Here is a 14,230-nt window from a genome sequence, read left to right on the forward strand (position 1 = left end):
CTTCACTTGATTCTTCTGCTGCGAAGTGGTTGGGAAATTTTCGTGTGAAAGACATGAAACTTGATCTTTGTTAACTGGCACAATCAGAGCCTGAGAGGGGCTCCTGTTCGTGTATTTGCTTCGTTTCTCATATTTGTGTGGGCAATTTCGCATGTTGGGACCATCAAGAATAGAATGAAAACTAAAGGATTCTTTTGTGAAAGCCATGAAAGTTTCGGTTCTTTAACTTTGCTTTGTTTGATGGTCGATTTGGTTTTTCTCAGCAAATGCTTCATTTTTTTTTTTAATTTTGATTTCTGAACTACCAAATAGACCCTGTATATTTACTTCCTGTGCAGATCATGGTTCCTCCTTGCTTCAGTACCTGTTGTGGAGGAATAGGATCAGGGACTGGGAATGAAATTGTGAAGTACTTTTGGAAAAAATTAAAGACACATGCATGCTATTTTATATATTACAAAAAGAAATTTGAGAAACTCAAAGAACAGTTTGATTTGTTAAAGGCCATAAAAGATGACACACAACAAAAAGTGGAGGCAGCTCAAAGGAACAATGAAGTTATCAGTGATGAAGTCAACTTGTGGCTAAACAAGGTGCTTGAACTGGAGGGGAAGTTTAATAATATCGAGAACAACTTCAACAGGCTTGTAAGGGATGAGAAATGTTGCTTCCCTAGTTTGGTGCCTCGTTATAAGGTCGGAAGGGAGGCTACCAGGAAAAGGGCCAAAGCATCAGAACTACTAGATACAAAGAACTTCCAAGCTTTTTCTCTTACTCTCGATCCATCAACTCTTAATCATCCATCGAATAGAGACTTTGTGAACTTTGGAGCTACCAAAGAGGCAATGCAAAAGGTTATTGATGCACTGAATGATGATAAAGTGAATCTGATTGGAATATATGGCATGGGTGGTGTAGGCAAGACTACATTGATGGAAGAAATAGGCAGAAAGGTCAAGGAAGCAGAAACGTTTGATGTGGTAATAGATGTGGTTGTGTCACAGAATCCAAACATAGCTCAGATCCAACGCGACATCGCTGATGCGCTGGGCATGCGTGAATCCTCAAATAGGATGTTGGCCACTAGATTGAAGCAGAAGAAGAAAGTTTTGATAATGCTGGATGATGTTTGGGCACGGCTGGAGCTGGTTAAGGAAGTTGGGATTCCATACCGAGAACACAAGGGTTGTAAAGTGATACTTACCTCCCGCAAAGTTGAAACATGCAATGTAATGGAAACTGATGTCTCAGTGGAAGTTGCCACCTTGTCCGAAGAAGATTCATGGCAACTTTTCAGAATGAGGGCAGGACAAGTTGCTGAGTCTGATGGCATAGAACCGGTTGCGAGAAAGGTAGCACAAGAATGTTGTGGTTTGCCTTTGGCAATTGTTGTAGTGGGAAGGGCATTACGATCTTACAAGGACTCAAGTGCTTGGGAAGATGCCTTGTCCCAACTCAAGCAATCCGTTCCTTTAAACATGGAAGAGGTAGAGGAAAAATTGTTCAAACCACTAGAACTGAGTTATCAAAACCTGAAGACTGCTGAACTAAAACAGTTGTTTCTCTACTGCTGCTTGTTCCGCGAGGACTATGACATCAGTGAGGATGAAGTAACTCGATATGCAGTGGGAGAGAATTTATTGAGTAATCTCTCCAATTTAGAGGCTGTACGTGGCAGAGTGCATTTTTTGCTCCAGAAACTGAAACTTTCATGTTTACTGCTTGATAGTAAGAAAGCCGGTTGTGTGAAGCTTCATGATGTAGTGCGAGATGTAGCTGTATATATTGGCTCCAAGGACAACAACCATTTTCTTGTTAAAGCTGGACATGGCCTTACAGATTGGCCAGAGTGCGAGAACTTAGCAGCTTGCAAGAGAATTTCACTTTCGAACAATTTCTTGCAAGAAATTCCCGAAAACCCAAATTGCTCCAAACTAATTCTGTTGTTGCTGAATATGAACCCAATTACTAGTGTGCCAAACAATTTCTTTGAAAACATGGCCACACTAAATGTTCTCGATTTTAGTAATACAGACATTACTTCTTTACCTTCTTCATTGACATGCTTAAATGGTCTAGGAACTCTCCGTTTAGACAGATGTAGACAGCTGAACGATATAACTGGTGTAGGGGAACTAAAGACACTCATAATACTTACCTTGCAGGAATGCAGTCGTATTAGTGCATTACCGGAAACCATAGATCGTCTGGTTAAGCTAAAACTTTTGGATTTGTCAAATTGCACATCGCTGCAGATACCCAGAAATTTGATACCAAAGTTAACTCAACTCGAAGAACTTTACTTGAGAGGCTACAATGTGACTGAAGAACTACTAGTTGAGGTTGGATCTTTGAAAAGCTTGGTCAGGGTTGAGTTGTTTGTCAAGTATGCTCAAGGTTTTTCTGAACAAGTTATTCCTAACAATGCTTACAAAGTCTTGCGCCACTTCATTATTTCTAATGTGCCAGATTGGTTTTCACTGGCTTCTAAATACCAGAAAAACTTTTTTATAAAGGAAGTGAATCAGTCAGTGATCAGTTGGGGTAAACATTTTCTCAGGATAACTGAAGATTTAAGGCTTGATAATTGCATGTGGAATATTACAGATCTGACTTCCTTAGAGAACATATCTTGCTTTGCCACTCTGAAGTCTTTGCAAATTGCGAACAGCCATCAATTCCAATGTCTTCTCCGGTCAACAAATGACACTCCTGCGCATGCATTTGGCGAGCTCGTGAAGCTAACCCTTTTGGACATGGAGAAGCTGGAACAGGTTTGCAATGGCCACCTTCCTGATCTTTCACTCAGAAAACTGAGAATACTGGAATTAAGAAAGTGCAGAAACATAGTTAACATTTTGCCACAAGACTTGCTTCAGAGAGTGCATCCAAGTCTAGTAGAGCTTCTTCTTGATGGATGTCCCGGGCCACATGTACTGCTAAATTTCGAAGGGCTTGGGCATGATTCCATTATCTTTCCGAAACTGCAAATGATACGACTATATCAGATGTCAGATGTAATCAGTTTCTGCACTGGAGTTGTTCCTCCTGGAAGCTTGCATAACCTGACTACTTTTGAAGTTGTTAATTGTACAAAGTTATCGTCTCTGTTCTCGCAAACATTGGACGCAACTCATTCACGATTACTACCATCTGAAACTTTTAAGAAACTGAAGCAACTAAAGATAATGAGATGCCCATGCCTCAAACATGTTTTCTTGCCAAGCATTGCGAATGAGCTTCAAAGCCTAGAAAGACTGGAGATCAAAAATAACGACTCCATTGAGACTATTATTGCTGACGAAGAAGGCTATGATTTGGAGAAGGGGGCTTTCCCCATGCTCAAGCAACTGCTATTCATCAAATTGCCCAGGCTATGTTGTTTCTTCAAAGGACAACCAGCAAAAACCTTGGATTGGCCATCATTGGAGTACATCCACCTCGGTGACTGTTTGAACCTAGCAAGACTGCCCATTGGACGTGAGAGTGCACAGAAGCTGAAGAAGGTGCATGTTGTAAGACTCGCCGATGTCAACTGGTTCAAAACATTGGAATGGGAAGACAATACGATCGAGTCACGCTTTGACATCATGTAAGGGCCTCTGAATCATTGTTTTACTTGAAACATTCTACTAATCAATTTTGCCATTTCAATGCATGTGATAGAACCTGAAACAAAAAACTATTCAGTATCAAGATCTAGTTTTGAACATCAAACTGATGTCGTCTGTAATTTGATGCAGTCAATCCATCAATGAAGTCAAGTAGGCTCCAACTTTGAAGGATGGATTCTTTTGTGAGGTGTGATGATTCTGCCTGTACTCTCACAAGATTCAGCAGCCATTAATATCTCTAGATTTGTGTTTAAATTGGGTGGGTGTGCTCCTGATGACATTATCTTATCGAACAATTCAGCAATAATTGTAAGATATTTAATTTCTTTGTTCCTTCCATTTTGTGCTTCAAGCTTCATGTAGCATCAATTGCAAGATATATATCTCTCTTGTTTGTTCCACTTTGGGCTGCTTCGCCCAACTAATGTATATGTTTGGAGCACAATTTATGCCATTTGAAATTTTAGAATATTCATCCCATTTGAAGTTTAATCTTCTTATTGTTACTCTAATTAGTGCTTTCACTTTGGGTTTGTTTTTGATCAAGCTTCATGTAGATGTTCTTGTGAATCATGAACAGGATTTTTGATCCTGCTATCAATAAACTCTTTTGAGTGCTTAATTTATAGAACTTGAGGTTTTCTCTGGGAGACTTGAATTAGAACTGTATGTTTTGAGGAAAGTGATAGAAGACATTGAGCTAGGAAACTATTTTATTCAAAATTAATTAATTAAATATTTAAAATTTAATATTCTAAGATTTTAGTTTCTAAAAATATTTTGCTCATTTTTTAATTATTTTTATTAGCGTCTGTCTTTTTCAATTTTTTTTTTTTGAAAAAAATGAAAGGAAATGATTGAGATTTTCTATTATATCAAACTGATATAAACTAACATATGTCAATTATTTGATTAAAATTATGTCAACTTTTAAATTTAAAATGGACCTTAAGAATGTAGATTAGTGCAACTTTATAAATATAATTCAATTAGTGTGTCCCCATTAAGTAATAGAGAGTTGACAACAAATGAAGATATAGAGACTAATAGAATCCTAATTCAACCAAGCTCCCATGACAGCAAATATATATATACATAATTCAATCGAGCTCCTTAATTCTCTTCTTCGATCTACTCCAATCAACTTCTTTTAAGGAAGCCAAAGTCATTATCACCATCTCAAACCATACTCATTCTTTTTTTACTCATCCTAAATCAATTTCGATGTACTTCAACCAAACCCCTTATACATACACATAATTCAACTATAAGTTGATTCAACTGATCAAGCTCCTTCCCTTGACTTCGTTCTACTCCAACCAACTTCTCTTATCGAAGCCAAAGCCAACTCAAAGAGTCAATATACTGCACATAACCCTCACATATCAAGAAGAAGTCCTAGTTTGTTGCAATATTAGACAAGGTTAAAATATAAATAATATGTTTGAAGTTTAAAAGTTATTTGAGTAATAAATTATTTTGCTCAATTGATAGAAGGTAAGACTCTTATCCTACTTTACAGTGTAAAACTAAGATATTATAGAGATTTCACCATCATTACTTATGCAAACAAATATCACACCCTAGGAGTGTAAGTTCCTACATACTAAAATGTATACTCGGTGACATTATAATAAAAGAAACCTATATAAATAGGATAACCAAGAAATTTATCTTACTTACATTTTCTTTGTATAAAACAACAAATGAAACAAAATAATTGATTTTTGAGTAATTATATAAATCAGTTGAAATCAACTATAATATAAAAATGGTATCTGGGCTTTCAAAACTAGAGAGCAAGGAAAATAATTAGATAATTAGTCCAATCAAACATATACAATGAATCATAATTATTCCAAATTAACTAATTATTTTTCAATATCATTAGATCAAATTTATGAATCTTTACCCTCAATTGGTCGTTGTACATAGAAAATCTCCTTGAATGAGAATACCAGGAGATTCAAAAATTAAGAAAAAACTATGATTCCCCATGGTTCGGGCAACATGAGTGTTGTCAAGCTCCCCCCTTTGGCGCTCCGACATTGGGTCGTGGAAAATAGCAACATTTGTTGTGATGAATAGAAGCAACAATATTTGCTATTGTAGGTTGGAACAAGGAAGAAGAAGTCCATTGGGAAGGCATAAAATAGCAACATTTGTTGTGATGAACAGAAGCAACATTATTCGCTACTGTTGGTTGGAACAAGGAAGAAAATATCTATTGGGAAGATGCCTGACTTACTTTTTCTAGAAGAGGACAACAATTAGGTTGTTGTTGTTATCAAGTGAAGGGACGAAGAAGATGAGGAGTAGGCTGCAATCTGGCTATTTGTTGTTGTTGTTGGGTGGCTGGAATTGAGGAAATAAGGAGAGTTAGAGTCCCATTGTTAGAAGAATAGGAGACCTCTTGCTAGGAATAAATAAAATAAAAATGAAGGAAAAGCACCATTACTTATGCAAGCAAATATTGTAGGTGCAAGCTCGAGTTAGCTTAAGTTTAATTTTGATATTTAATCAATATATTTATTGATGAGAGTGAGATGCTAGGGAAATGGAGAGAATGTTGGAGAAGGAGATTATTGATAAAATCGGCCTCGGGTCAAGGTTAACTAAGATTGATTTGGATATGGATTGTTGATTGAAAAGTCAAGTATGCCAAAATTGACTAGATACTTGAAAGTTGAGAAATCTAAATGAATCACATTTTATTAGACACTTAGTAGTTGGAAGTGAAATGAAGAGTTGACAAGGGCGATGTCCAAGTCAATAAAGGAGGATCGGACACATGGTGATTAGAAGTTTAATAAAGAGTTGATGAAGGCGAAGTCGTAACTCACGCCAAAGTCACATCCTCCCAAACCGTAACTCGAGGAGATATTGATTTAGGACACATGGCAAATGTTGGAAATCGCTCAACATCATGCCATCTCATATCTCATGCAGTGTGCCTAGAACTATACAAACACTTTAATTTAGGAGTTAAGGGAACGTATTGTTGGAAATTTAAATGGAAATAAAAGGTAGTGGAAGGAGAAGGCTACTTTATGAATGGGAATATAGTCCCACATTCAAAGTTTCAAGGTATAGTTGTTGGTTTATATTGTATCACAAGCATTGATGTTGTGAACAAATGCAAGAGGAGAGACTCTCTCTCATGAGTGAGTGCGCAGGGGAATGCAAATCTAGGAACCAGATTGCACTGCCCGCAAGGCAACTTGTGTGTGAGCGCGGCCTGCGCATGTCGAATGTCGGACCGGTCAGGGCAAAATTTGCCTAAGTGAATGAACCAACATTTTGCCACTTGAAATAATTTTCTCAAATGATAAGTATACAATTTAATATTGCATGAACGTTGATGCAATTGAATGCATAAACGTATGGATTCATGAATGCATGAACGTATGGGCAATTTAATGGCATAAATGCAACGTATAGATGAGAGAATCTATATAAGACTCCAAGTCTTGAGCAAATGGAGAAGAAAATTTGAAAAATCCACCTCTAGTCCCCTCTTTCTTTCTCTCTGGTGATAGTATTCGGGTACTATCTCAGTTCGTCGCGTGATCTTCCTGTGCTTGGTGGTCAACGCGGTTCTGTCATTGTATCCTGGAAAACAAACGTCCATTGTGACCTCTAAGCACTGCCGGAGGGGACGAATCTGTTTTAAGGAAACTGCGTTGAACGCAGGCCTCGACATCGGTCTCGGCACTCGGCCACTCGGCTCTCCACTCTCGGCGTCTTGGCCGACTCGGCTCTCGGCCACTCGACGTCTCGACCGACTCGGCTCTCGGCCGAATCGACACTCGGCCGACTCGTCTCTCTGGTCTCTGCTCTCGGCCGTCTCGACTCTCGGCGACTCGGCCGACTCGGCTCTCTGGTCTCGGCGACTCGGCCGACTCGGCTCTCGGTCAGCTCGACCACTCGGCACTCGGTGTCTCGACCAACTCGGCACTCGGCCGACTCGGCACTCAGTTGACTTAGCACCGGTGATCAAGAAAATACCAGCTCCTGCTGGCAGCTTGAAATTATCAGTTCAAGTAATCTCTACAAGATAAGTTGATTTGTCTTATAATTTAATTCAGTAAATCTCTCCGGCAAAGATTGTCCAACACGTATCACATCAACTTTTTTGGTATTTTTTCCCCTTTCATTTTTTTTTCAACTCATGTGCTCCCTTCACATATAGGACAATTCTCAAGCCCAACATTTTTTTTTTCTCTAGAAAAGATAGCAATCATTTTCGCAAATATGGATTGACGCATATCCCAATCTCAGTTAACTAAGCTTTCTCTTTGCCTCATAGCGTGAGCCGAGTAATATTGTGTTATGGGTGATTATGAGTGTGGACCGAGGGAGCGGCTTGACACCAGACCCGACCCCCGTGTCGGTCCAGGGATACCGACTCCAAGGCTAGCCCAAGTCAGTTCTTGACTTGTGATCTCTTTCTCCAAGAGTCGAATCCCTTTCATCGTTGAGCTCCACTCAAATCAAGAACTCGTGACCGACACCTTGGTATCCGAAGTGTTGTCCCAAGCCGAATCCCTATCCGAATCGGCTCCTTATCCGAGTCCTCTCGCTGAATGATTCCTCCTACAAAACCAAATCCTTGCGGAGCCGATACCTCAGTGTCCAAGGCACAGCCCCGAGCCGAATCCTTATGCGAGTCATCACACTGACCAGCCCCTCCTGCAAATCCGCAGCCTCCTAGGTGGTTCGGCTACCTCATCCTCATTCGGATTCAGCTGAGGGTTATATTGAATGGCCTTCACGGTGCCCTGCTCTGTCACTCCCATCATTTCTTCTGACAGTCTTATACTCCGTAATTATGATCGCCGCCCTGACACCCACGTGCGAAATGACCTTACAAGCATATGTTAACGATGGGACTTTTATCCTGATTATTCCATATCTTTCTGATAAGATCATATTCAGCGATAAGACGTTTCTTTAATTAAGATGGGATGCGCTTAATTGAGATGGGATAGGACCTCTTCCTCTCCCTTATATAAAAACCAGTACTCCCTTCTGTAGACATGTATGTGCGCACGCGAGCACCAATTTATTTTCCTCTTCTCCTTTCGCTTACTTTTCTTCCTCGCTGACTTAAGCATCAGAGTGGTCGCGCCAGGGCACCCCTGGCCTTCCTGCTCACATTTGCTTTCCTTGCAGGTCCCGGAGCTTCAGCATCCTCAATCCTGCTCCGTTCTAGTGAGGAGACTCAATCGGTGATACATCCCGGAGCTGTTTTCAATCGAAACATAATTTGACGTTGTCTGTGGAAATTATGGTTGATATTCTTATTACTATTTAGGTATAATAGCGGTTGATAGTCTTATTACTATTTAGGTATAGACAAGGTACCGAGAACATTATCACATACATTCTTTTAGATGTGCATCAAATCCAAGTTATGCCGAAGTGGTAAGGGTTGCCAATATTCAAGTTGAAACAATAAATTTTTTTTACCAATTAAGTTGGATAAGTGAACGGTTACGCTTTATATCTCCATACATTTACGTTAAGAAAAATAATTTTAAGTGCAAAGCCATAATGAAATAAAAGTTTTATTAAAACACAATTTTTTAAAAAATCAATATATAATTTGGAAAATTGCAATTTTTTTATTTTTAAAAATAGATTATTTTGACTGAATAATTGGTGTTGTCACAAATTATAAATTTGTTTCTAACTTTATATATTTACATTATGGATGGTGACGCATGGGAGACTTCCTACAAGAGTTTGATAGGAGTACCTGGAGGATCGGGCATTGTACAGTTTGTGGACTATAGGAGGAGACACAACACTTATTTTTTGATTGTGCCCTTATAGATGCGTTATGGAGGTGGATCCAAGAGTGGTTGCATATGCATCAGAAGATGCCCATTTATAAGCAGATACGCAGGGTTTTTAAGTGATACTGTCATGGGATTAGGATTTTGGTTAATGCCCAACACCTTACTATGTCATCTATGATACATTATATATGGATGGCAAGGAATAGTAGTTTATTTAAGGAGATAAGGATTCATGTAGAGTGGATCTTTAGGAGAGTGCAAATACATATATATTAGTCTTTGGATGTCTATTCAGATCTGATACTTCATCAGACATGAGTAGTCTTCAATGACCAACATTGTACATTTCGGACTTTGATTTATACATTCTCATTTACCTTTCAGAAAAATAAAATACATCTTTGAGAAGCTTTGAAGAGATGAAACAACACTTTTGGCAACATAATTCATAGGAAAAGAAAGATAATGGAAAAATTAAATAGGTTACAATGAGCCCCAATGAGAGAAGGGAAGGCTAGACTGTTGTATCATAGAAGAATTTGACCAAATAATTTTTGAGGAAGAGTTCATGTGGATTTAAAAGAGTTGGTTTAATTGGATTATGGTAAGAGACAAGCACACTAAGTATTTACAAACTCAGCATTATTAATAAGAGGAGATTGAAAATCTTGAATCTTAAAGGTGAACCTTGTGAGAGGGTGGCAAACTCATATACCATAAAAAGTATCACAATTGACTTCTTCAAAACCCTATACCATTCTCAAGGTAGAAGAAGATTAGATGATTTTAGGAGAAAGTTATAGATATTGCCCTAATTGCCTCAAACCTTATAGCCTAATTGTTCCTTTTGAAATATGATCTTGTAAGAATACTTTTTTTTTAACTCCAAGGTAGGAGAAGATTAAAAGTTTTGAGAAGAATACTTCTTTCTTAGTTGTTATACTTTCTCCTCAAAAACAACAAAGAGGTGGCAAAGAAGAAGTATTCTCAAACTCTAAAAAGTTTTTCATCTTTCAAAACTCGGGGGCTCAATGGTCTCAATACCACTCTTTTATATATGCAAATGGAACGTTGTTTGCGATAAAGTAATAGGGATTACCCAAAAGGTCTCCAAGGGGGAGCAAAGCCTCTTAGATGTAAACAACATATGTCTTGCCTTCATCACAAAAGTATGACTGTGGTTAATCAATTTATGCAGTGCAAGTTATAAAAAAAAAATAAGTTATAACTTGCAGAGCAAGTTACTGCAAGTTATAAGATTGGTTCTAAAGTGGCGGTTGACCAATTGAGATTAGTCATTAGAGATTTAATTTCACTTGTCCACATTGGCTTTGTCATAGTCAATATAATAGCATAATAATTAAAGTTCTCTATATCTTTCTAACAATGAAAGGAAATAAAGGATTTATATCAACAGTTAAACTTGGAGAGTGTATGATAAAATTAGATCTTCATCTAAGAGACATTGTAGTAATATGGCTTCCTAATAAGTTGTTTGATCTTTTCATAAAGTGTATCAAGTTCACCGAGCTTCCAAATCTTATAGAACGGGGAAGAAATAAATAATTTAAGAGGCACAAGAAGAGTATGACAAGGGTTTCCACCATCATTGTATTCCTTCATTCTAGCTTTGGAAAGCTTTCCTCAAGAAATTTCCAAAAGTCTAATGCAATGTTATAGTCCATTGTGGAAGAGACAGAGCTAAAGTTTAGTTAAAGTAAATCATCCATTTTCTTCTCCATGAAAAAAAACAAAAGAAGATAAAGAAGATATTAGCTAGAGTTACAATATCTTCTTTGTCTACGACAAAAGAAGATATCAAGTTAGGCCAAGGAAGGTGCCCAGTGTAGGATCGGAAACACGCTAGAGGGGGGGGTGAATAGCGTGTTTGAACGTTTTTCGATTTTTCGTAGAAAACTTGAGTGCGAAAGCGGAAGCAAATAAAACAACGAGTATGCAAGATAATGCAGTAAAGTAAATAACATAGTTTGTTTTTACTTGGTTCACAGCGTAACGCTGCTACTCCAAGGCCCACGGTCCTTGACCGTTTAGGTTGGGCAATCCACTATCTCACTTGCCCCTGTCCGGCAGCAAGTGTATCGAAAATTCAAGTACAAAATCGATTACAATATTGATATGAATTGAAGTACAAATGTTACCAAACGTTCGCTTCCCGGAAGTTGAATTCGGCGTTTTCGGTGTCAAGAACAGTTGCTTGAGGCAGGCACAGCACCGACGTCGAAGTTGGAAGGCTCGGGAATCACGGGAACGGAGTTTGGAAGCGTTGGAATTGTATTGCCTGGCTGCTGCTCGCGAGGGGCTTATATAGCCGGCCTGGGTCGACTCAGATCGCAATCTGGGTCGACTCCAGCTGATGTGGTAGATAAAACTTTATCAGCTTCATCGCTTATCCCTCCTGAGTCGACTCTGATCCCGTTCTGGGTCGACTCCAGTCACGGTGGCAGCAACGGCGATAACTTTTTGACCTGAGTCGACTCAGAAGCTCTTCTGGGTCGACTCCAGTCTGATCTGGCGGAGACCTTGACGCGCTGACTTCCGGAATCGTGCTGATTAGGCTGGAGTCGACTCCAGAGCTCATCTGGGTCGACTCCAGACCTGAAAAATTAAATTTTTCATCCGGAGTTAGCTTTCGTCGGGTTTTTCCTTCCTGCACAACAGGTTAGCTCAAATATAACATGGAAAGGAGTAAGTTGGTTCACCGAACCAACTTCGAGTCTTAACTTCGGATCTCTGGTGAGACCCTGAGTTAGAACGGCGCCTACTGTTCCTCGTAGGAACGCGTCTGATGAGTTAGGGTTTTATTGATTTTTAATCGATTTATTTTTGGGCTTTTGCATGAAAATAATCATTTATTGAATCGATTTGACTTTAATTGTCCTATATTGCATGATTTAAGGCTTGATATAATTTTTGTGATTTAATGGTGAATTTTTGGCATTAATTTGAGTTTATTTGATTTTAGGGCTCAAATCGGACCCAAATCGAGCTCAACCGCGGTCAAATCAAGTCAAATTTGTCAAATTGATCAAGCCAACATGATGGACATGATTTGGATCGAGCCCGATCGAAATCCCAGAATTTTTTAAAAACCCTAAGCTGCCCTAAAGCCTAGATCAAGTTCTGACCGTTGGATTCCGAAATCAATGGCTGAGATTGATTGATTAATCAGCAGTATTAAAGGCAAAATCTTACCCGATGAACAGTAGCCGCCCCGTTACTGTGCTTCGTCGTCCCGAGAGCCTTCCTCTGCTCGGCGACGTACTTCTACGGGCGGTTCCATCCAGCCAAACCTAACCCATTGCGAAGCTTGATCCTGTGTAGTCTTTAGCCGGTTGATTGGGTGAATTCCAGCAGCTGGACGAGGCGCAAAGGGAGAGGGTTTCTCCGGCGAGCAGCGATCCTGTTTTTGCTTATTCCGGCAATCCACAACGAAATCCGACGCCATGATCCATTAGAGGGGTTCTCTGAGGTTCGTGAGCATTCGTGTATCATCTTCAAGCCAATCGGAGCTAAGCCGAAGAATGGAATCCAATTTTTGCAACGCAATGAGGCTCGCGCAGCACTCTGTTCACGTCGAATGAGGGTTTCTTCGTCTAAACAGCGTTCTGGCAACGAGAAAACCACGCGACGACCTAGTTGAAGCTCCAAAGGGCCATTGAAACCACATTTGTGGATTCAACAGCTTGCTTGACAACCAAGTTGAGAAGATTCAATCAGAAAAGGGATGAATGGATGCATTTTTCAGTTTCTGCACATTTTGTTTCTGCAGTTCCTTCTCTAGTTTATTTTGATTAGATTTTGTCCTAAATACTTGAATTCTTGCTGGTTAATTGACATGTTAGTTGTTGTTTGATGATGGATTTGTGTTAGATATCTCGTGAGAATAGTTTTTAAACCTGTTTAAGCTTTAAACCCATGTTCTGAAACCTTTAAGATTACTGTTCGTGCCACAGAACCTCTCCGTGCCAAAACTCAGTAAGCACTGTTCCGTGCCAATCTGAGCCAAAGTATCGGGGTTAAGCTTGTTTAGTTTAAGCATTTGTTTGTGTTAGTTAATTGTAGCTCATAGGTCAGTTAATAACATTGCTCAGCAAGCTAGAATTATTCCCTCTCAATTTGTTAGTTTAGCCTAGTTTCATTTTAAGTTTAGTTGTTAACTTAATTGTTTTGATGATGTTTAGAGTTTGCATTAGGGTGTGGTTTGTTTTAGAGTTTTATTTCTAGATCAATTACTTGCAAGTTTCATTCACTTCCCAATTTTAATTTGCATTTCATTTCAAAATACCAAAACCCCCCATTTTCATAGAAAACCCTAAAAACACGACACACACAAGCTCGAATTAGACGATTTTCTACTAGTCCTTGGAAAAATACGACTCGAGGCCCCTATACTTCATTTATTTGTATTTATTGTAGGTTTTCGATAAAATCTATAAATTCTAATTTGCAACCCTACTCGTGACATTGCATAGCAAATCTAGGGTTGTCAGCGTCCTCACCCACTCCCCTCGGGAGAATTTACTTGATGCCAACTAAGTCCTCCTGACCCGTTGGACTTTTGCTCGGCTCTGTCGTTGCCCTCCAGGACTTGAACGCAACTGATCCTCCTGATTAGTCCATTCTTTTCTGCAACTTAGTCCTCCTGACCAAGGTCAGTTCATCTGCAACTTGGTCCTCCTGATCAAGTCCAGACTTGTGCCTAGTGCACTTTGACTCTACCAAGTCTTCATGCCTAGCCGCACTAGGACTTAACCTGTTTTCTGCACACTCAATTCAGCCTGGTTAGTCAAA

The 14,230-nt window shown here is 39.2% G+C and overlaps 1 protein-coding gene across 1 annotated transcript; it reads left to right on the forward strand.

Annotated features, from left to right (window-relative positions):
- Window positions 1-341: 341 nt before the first annotated feature.
- On the forward strand, window positions 342-4,064 carry LOC141818728 (putative disease resistance protein At4g27220). The gene is made up of 2 exons (XM_074706183.1): window positions 342-3,592; window positions 3,744-4,064. Exons 1-2 carry the CDS (start codon window positions 342-344, stop codon window positions 3,766-3,768), a joined length of 3,276 nt encoding a protein of 1,091 aa, XP_074562284.1. The 3' UTR covers window positions 3,769-4,064.
- Window positions 4,065-14,230: the final 10,166 nt, after the last annotated feature.

This window comes from Curcuma longa, unplaced genomic scaffold, assembly GCF_044706935.1.
Source record: "Curcuma longa cultivar G26 ecotype Majalengka, Jawa Barat unplaced genomic scaffold, ITB_CL_G26_1.1 contig_25804, whole genome shotgun sequence".
Classification (NCBI taxonomy): domain Eukaryota; kingdom Viridiplantae; phylum Streptophyta; class Magnoliopsida; order Zingiberales; family Zingiberaceae; genus Curcuma; species Curcuma longa.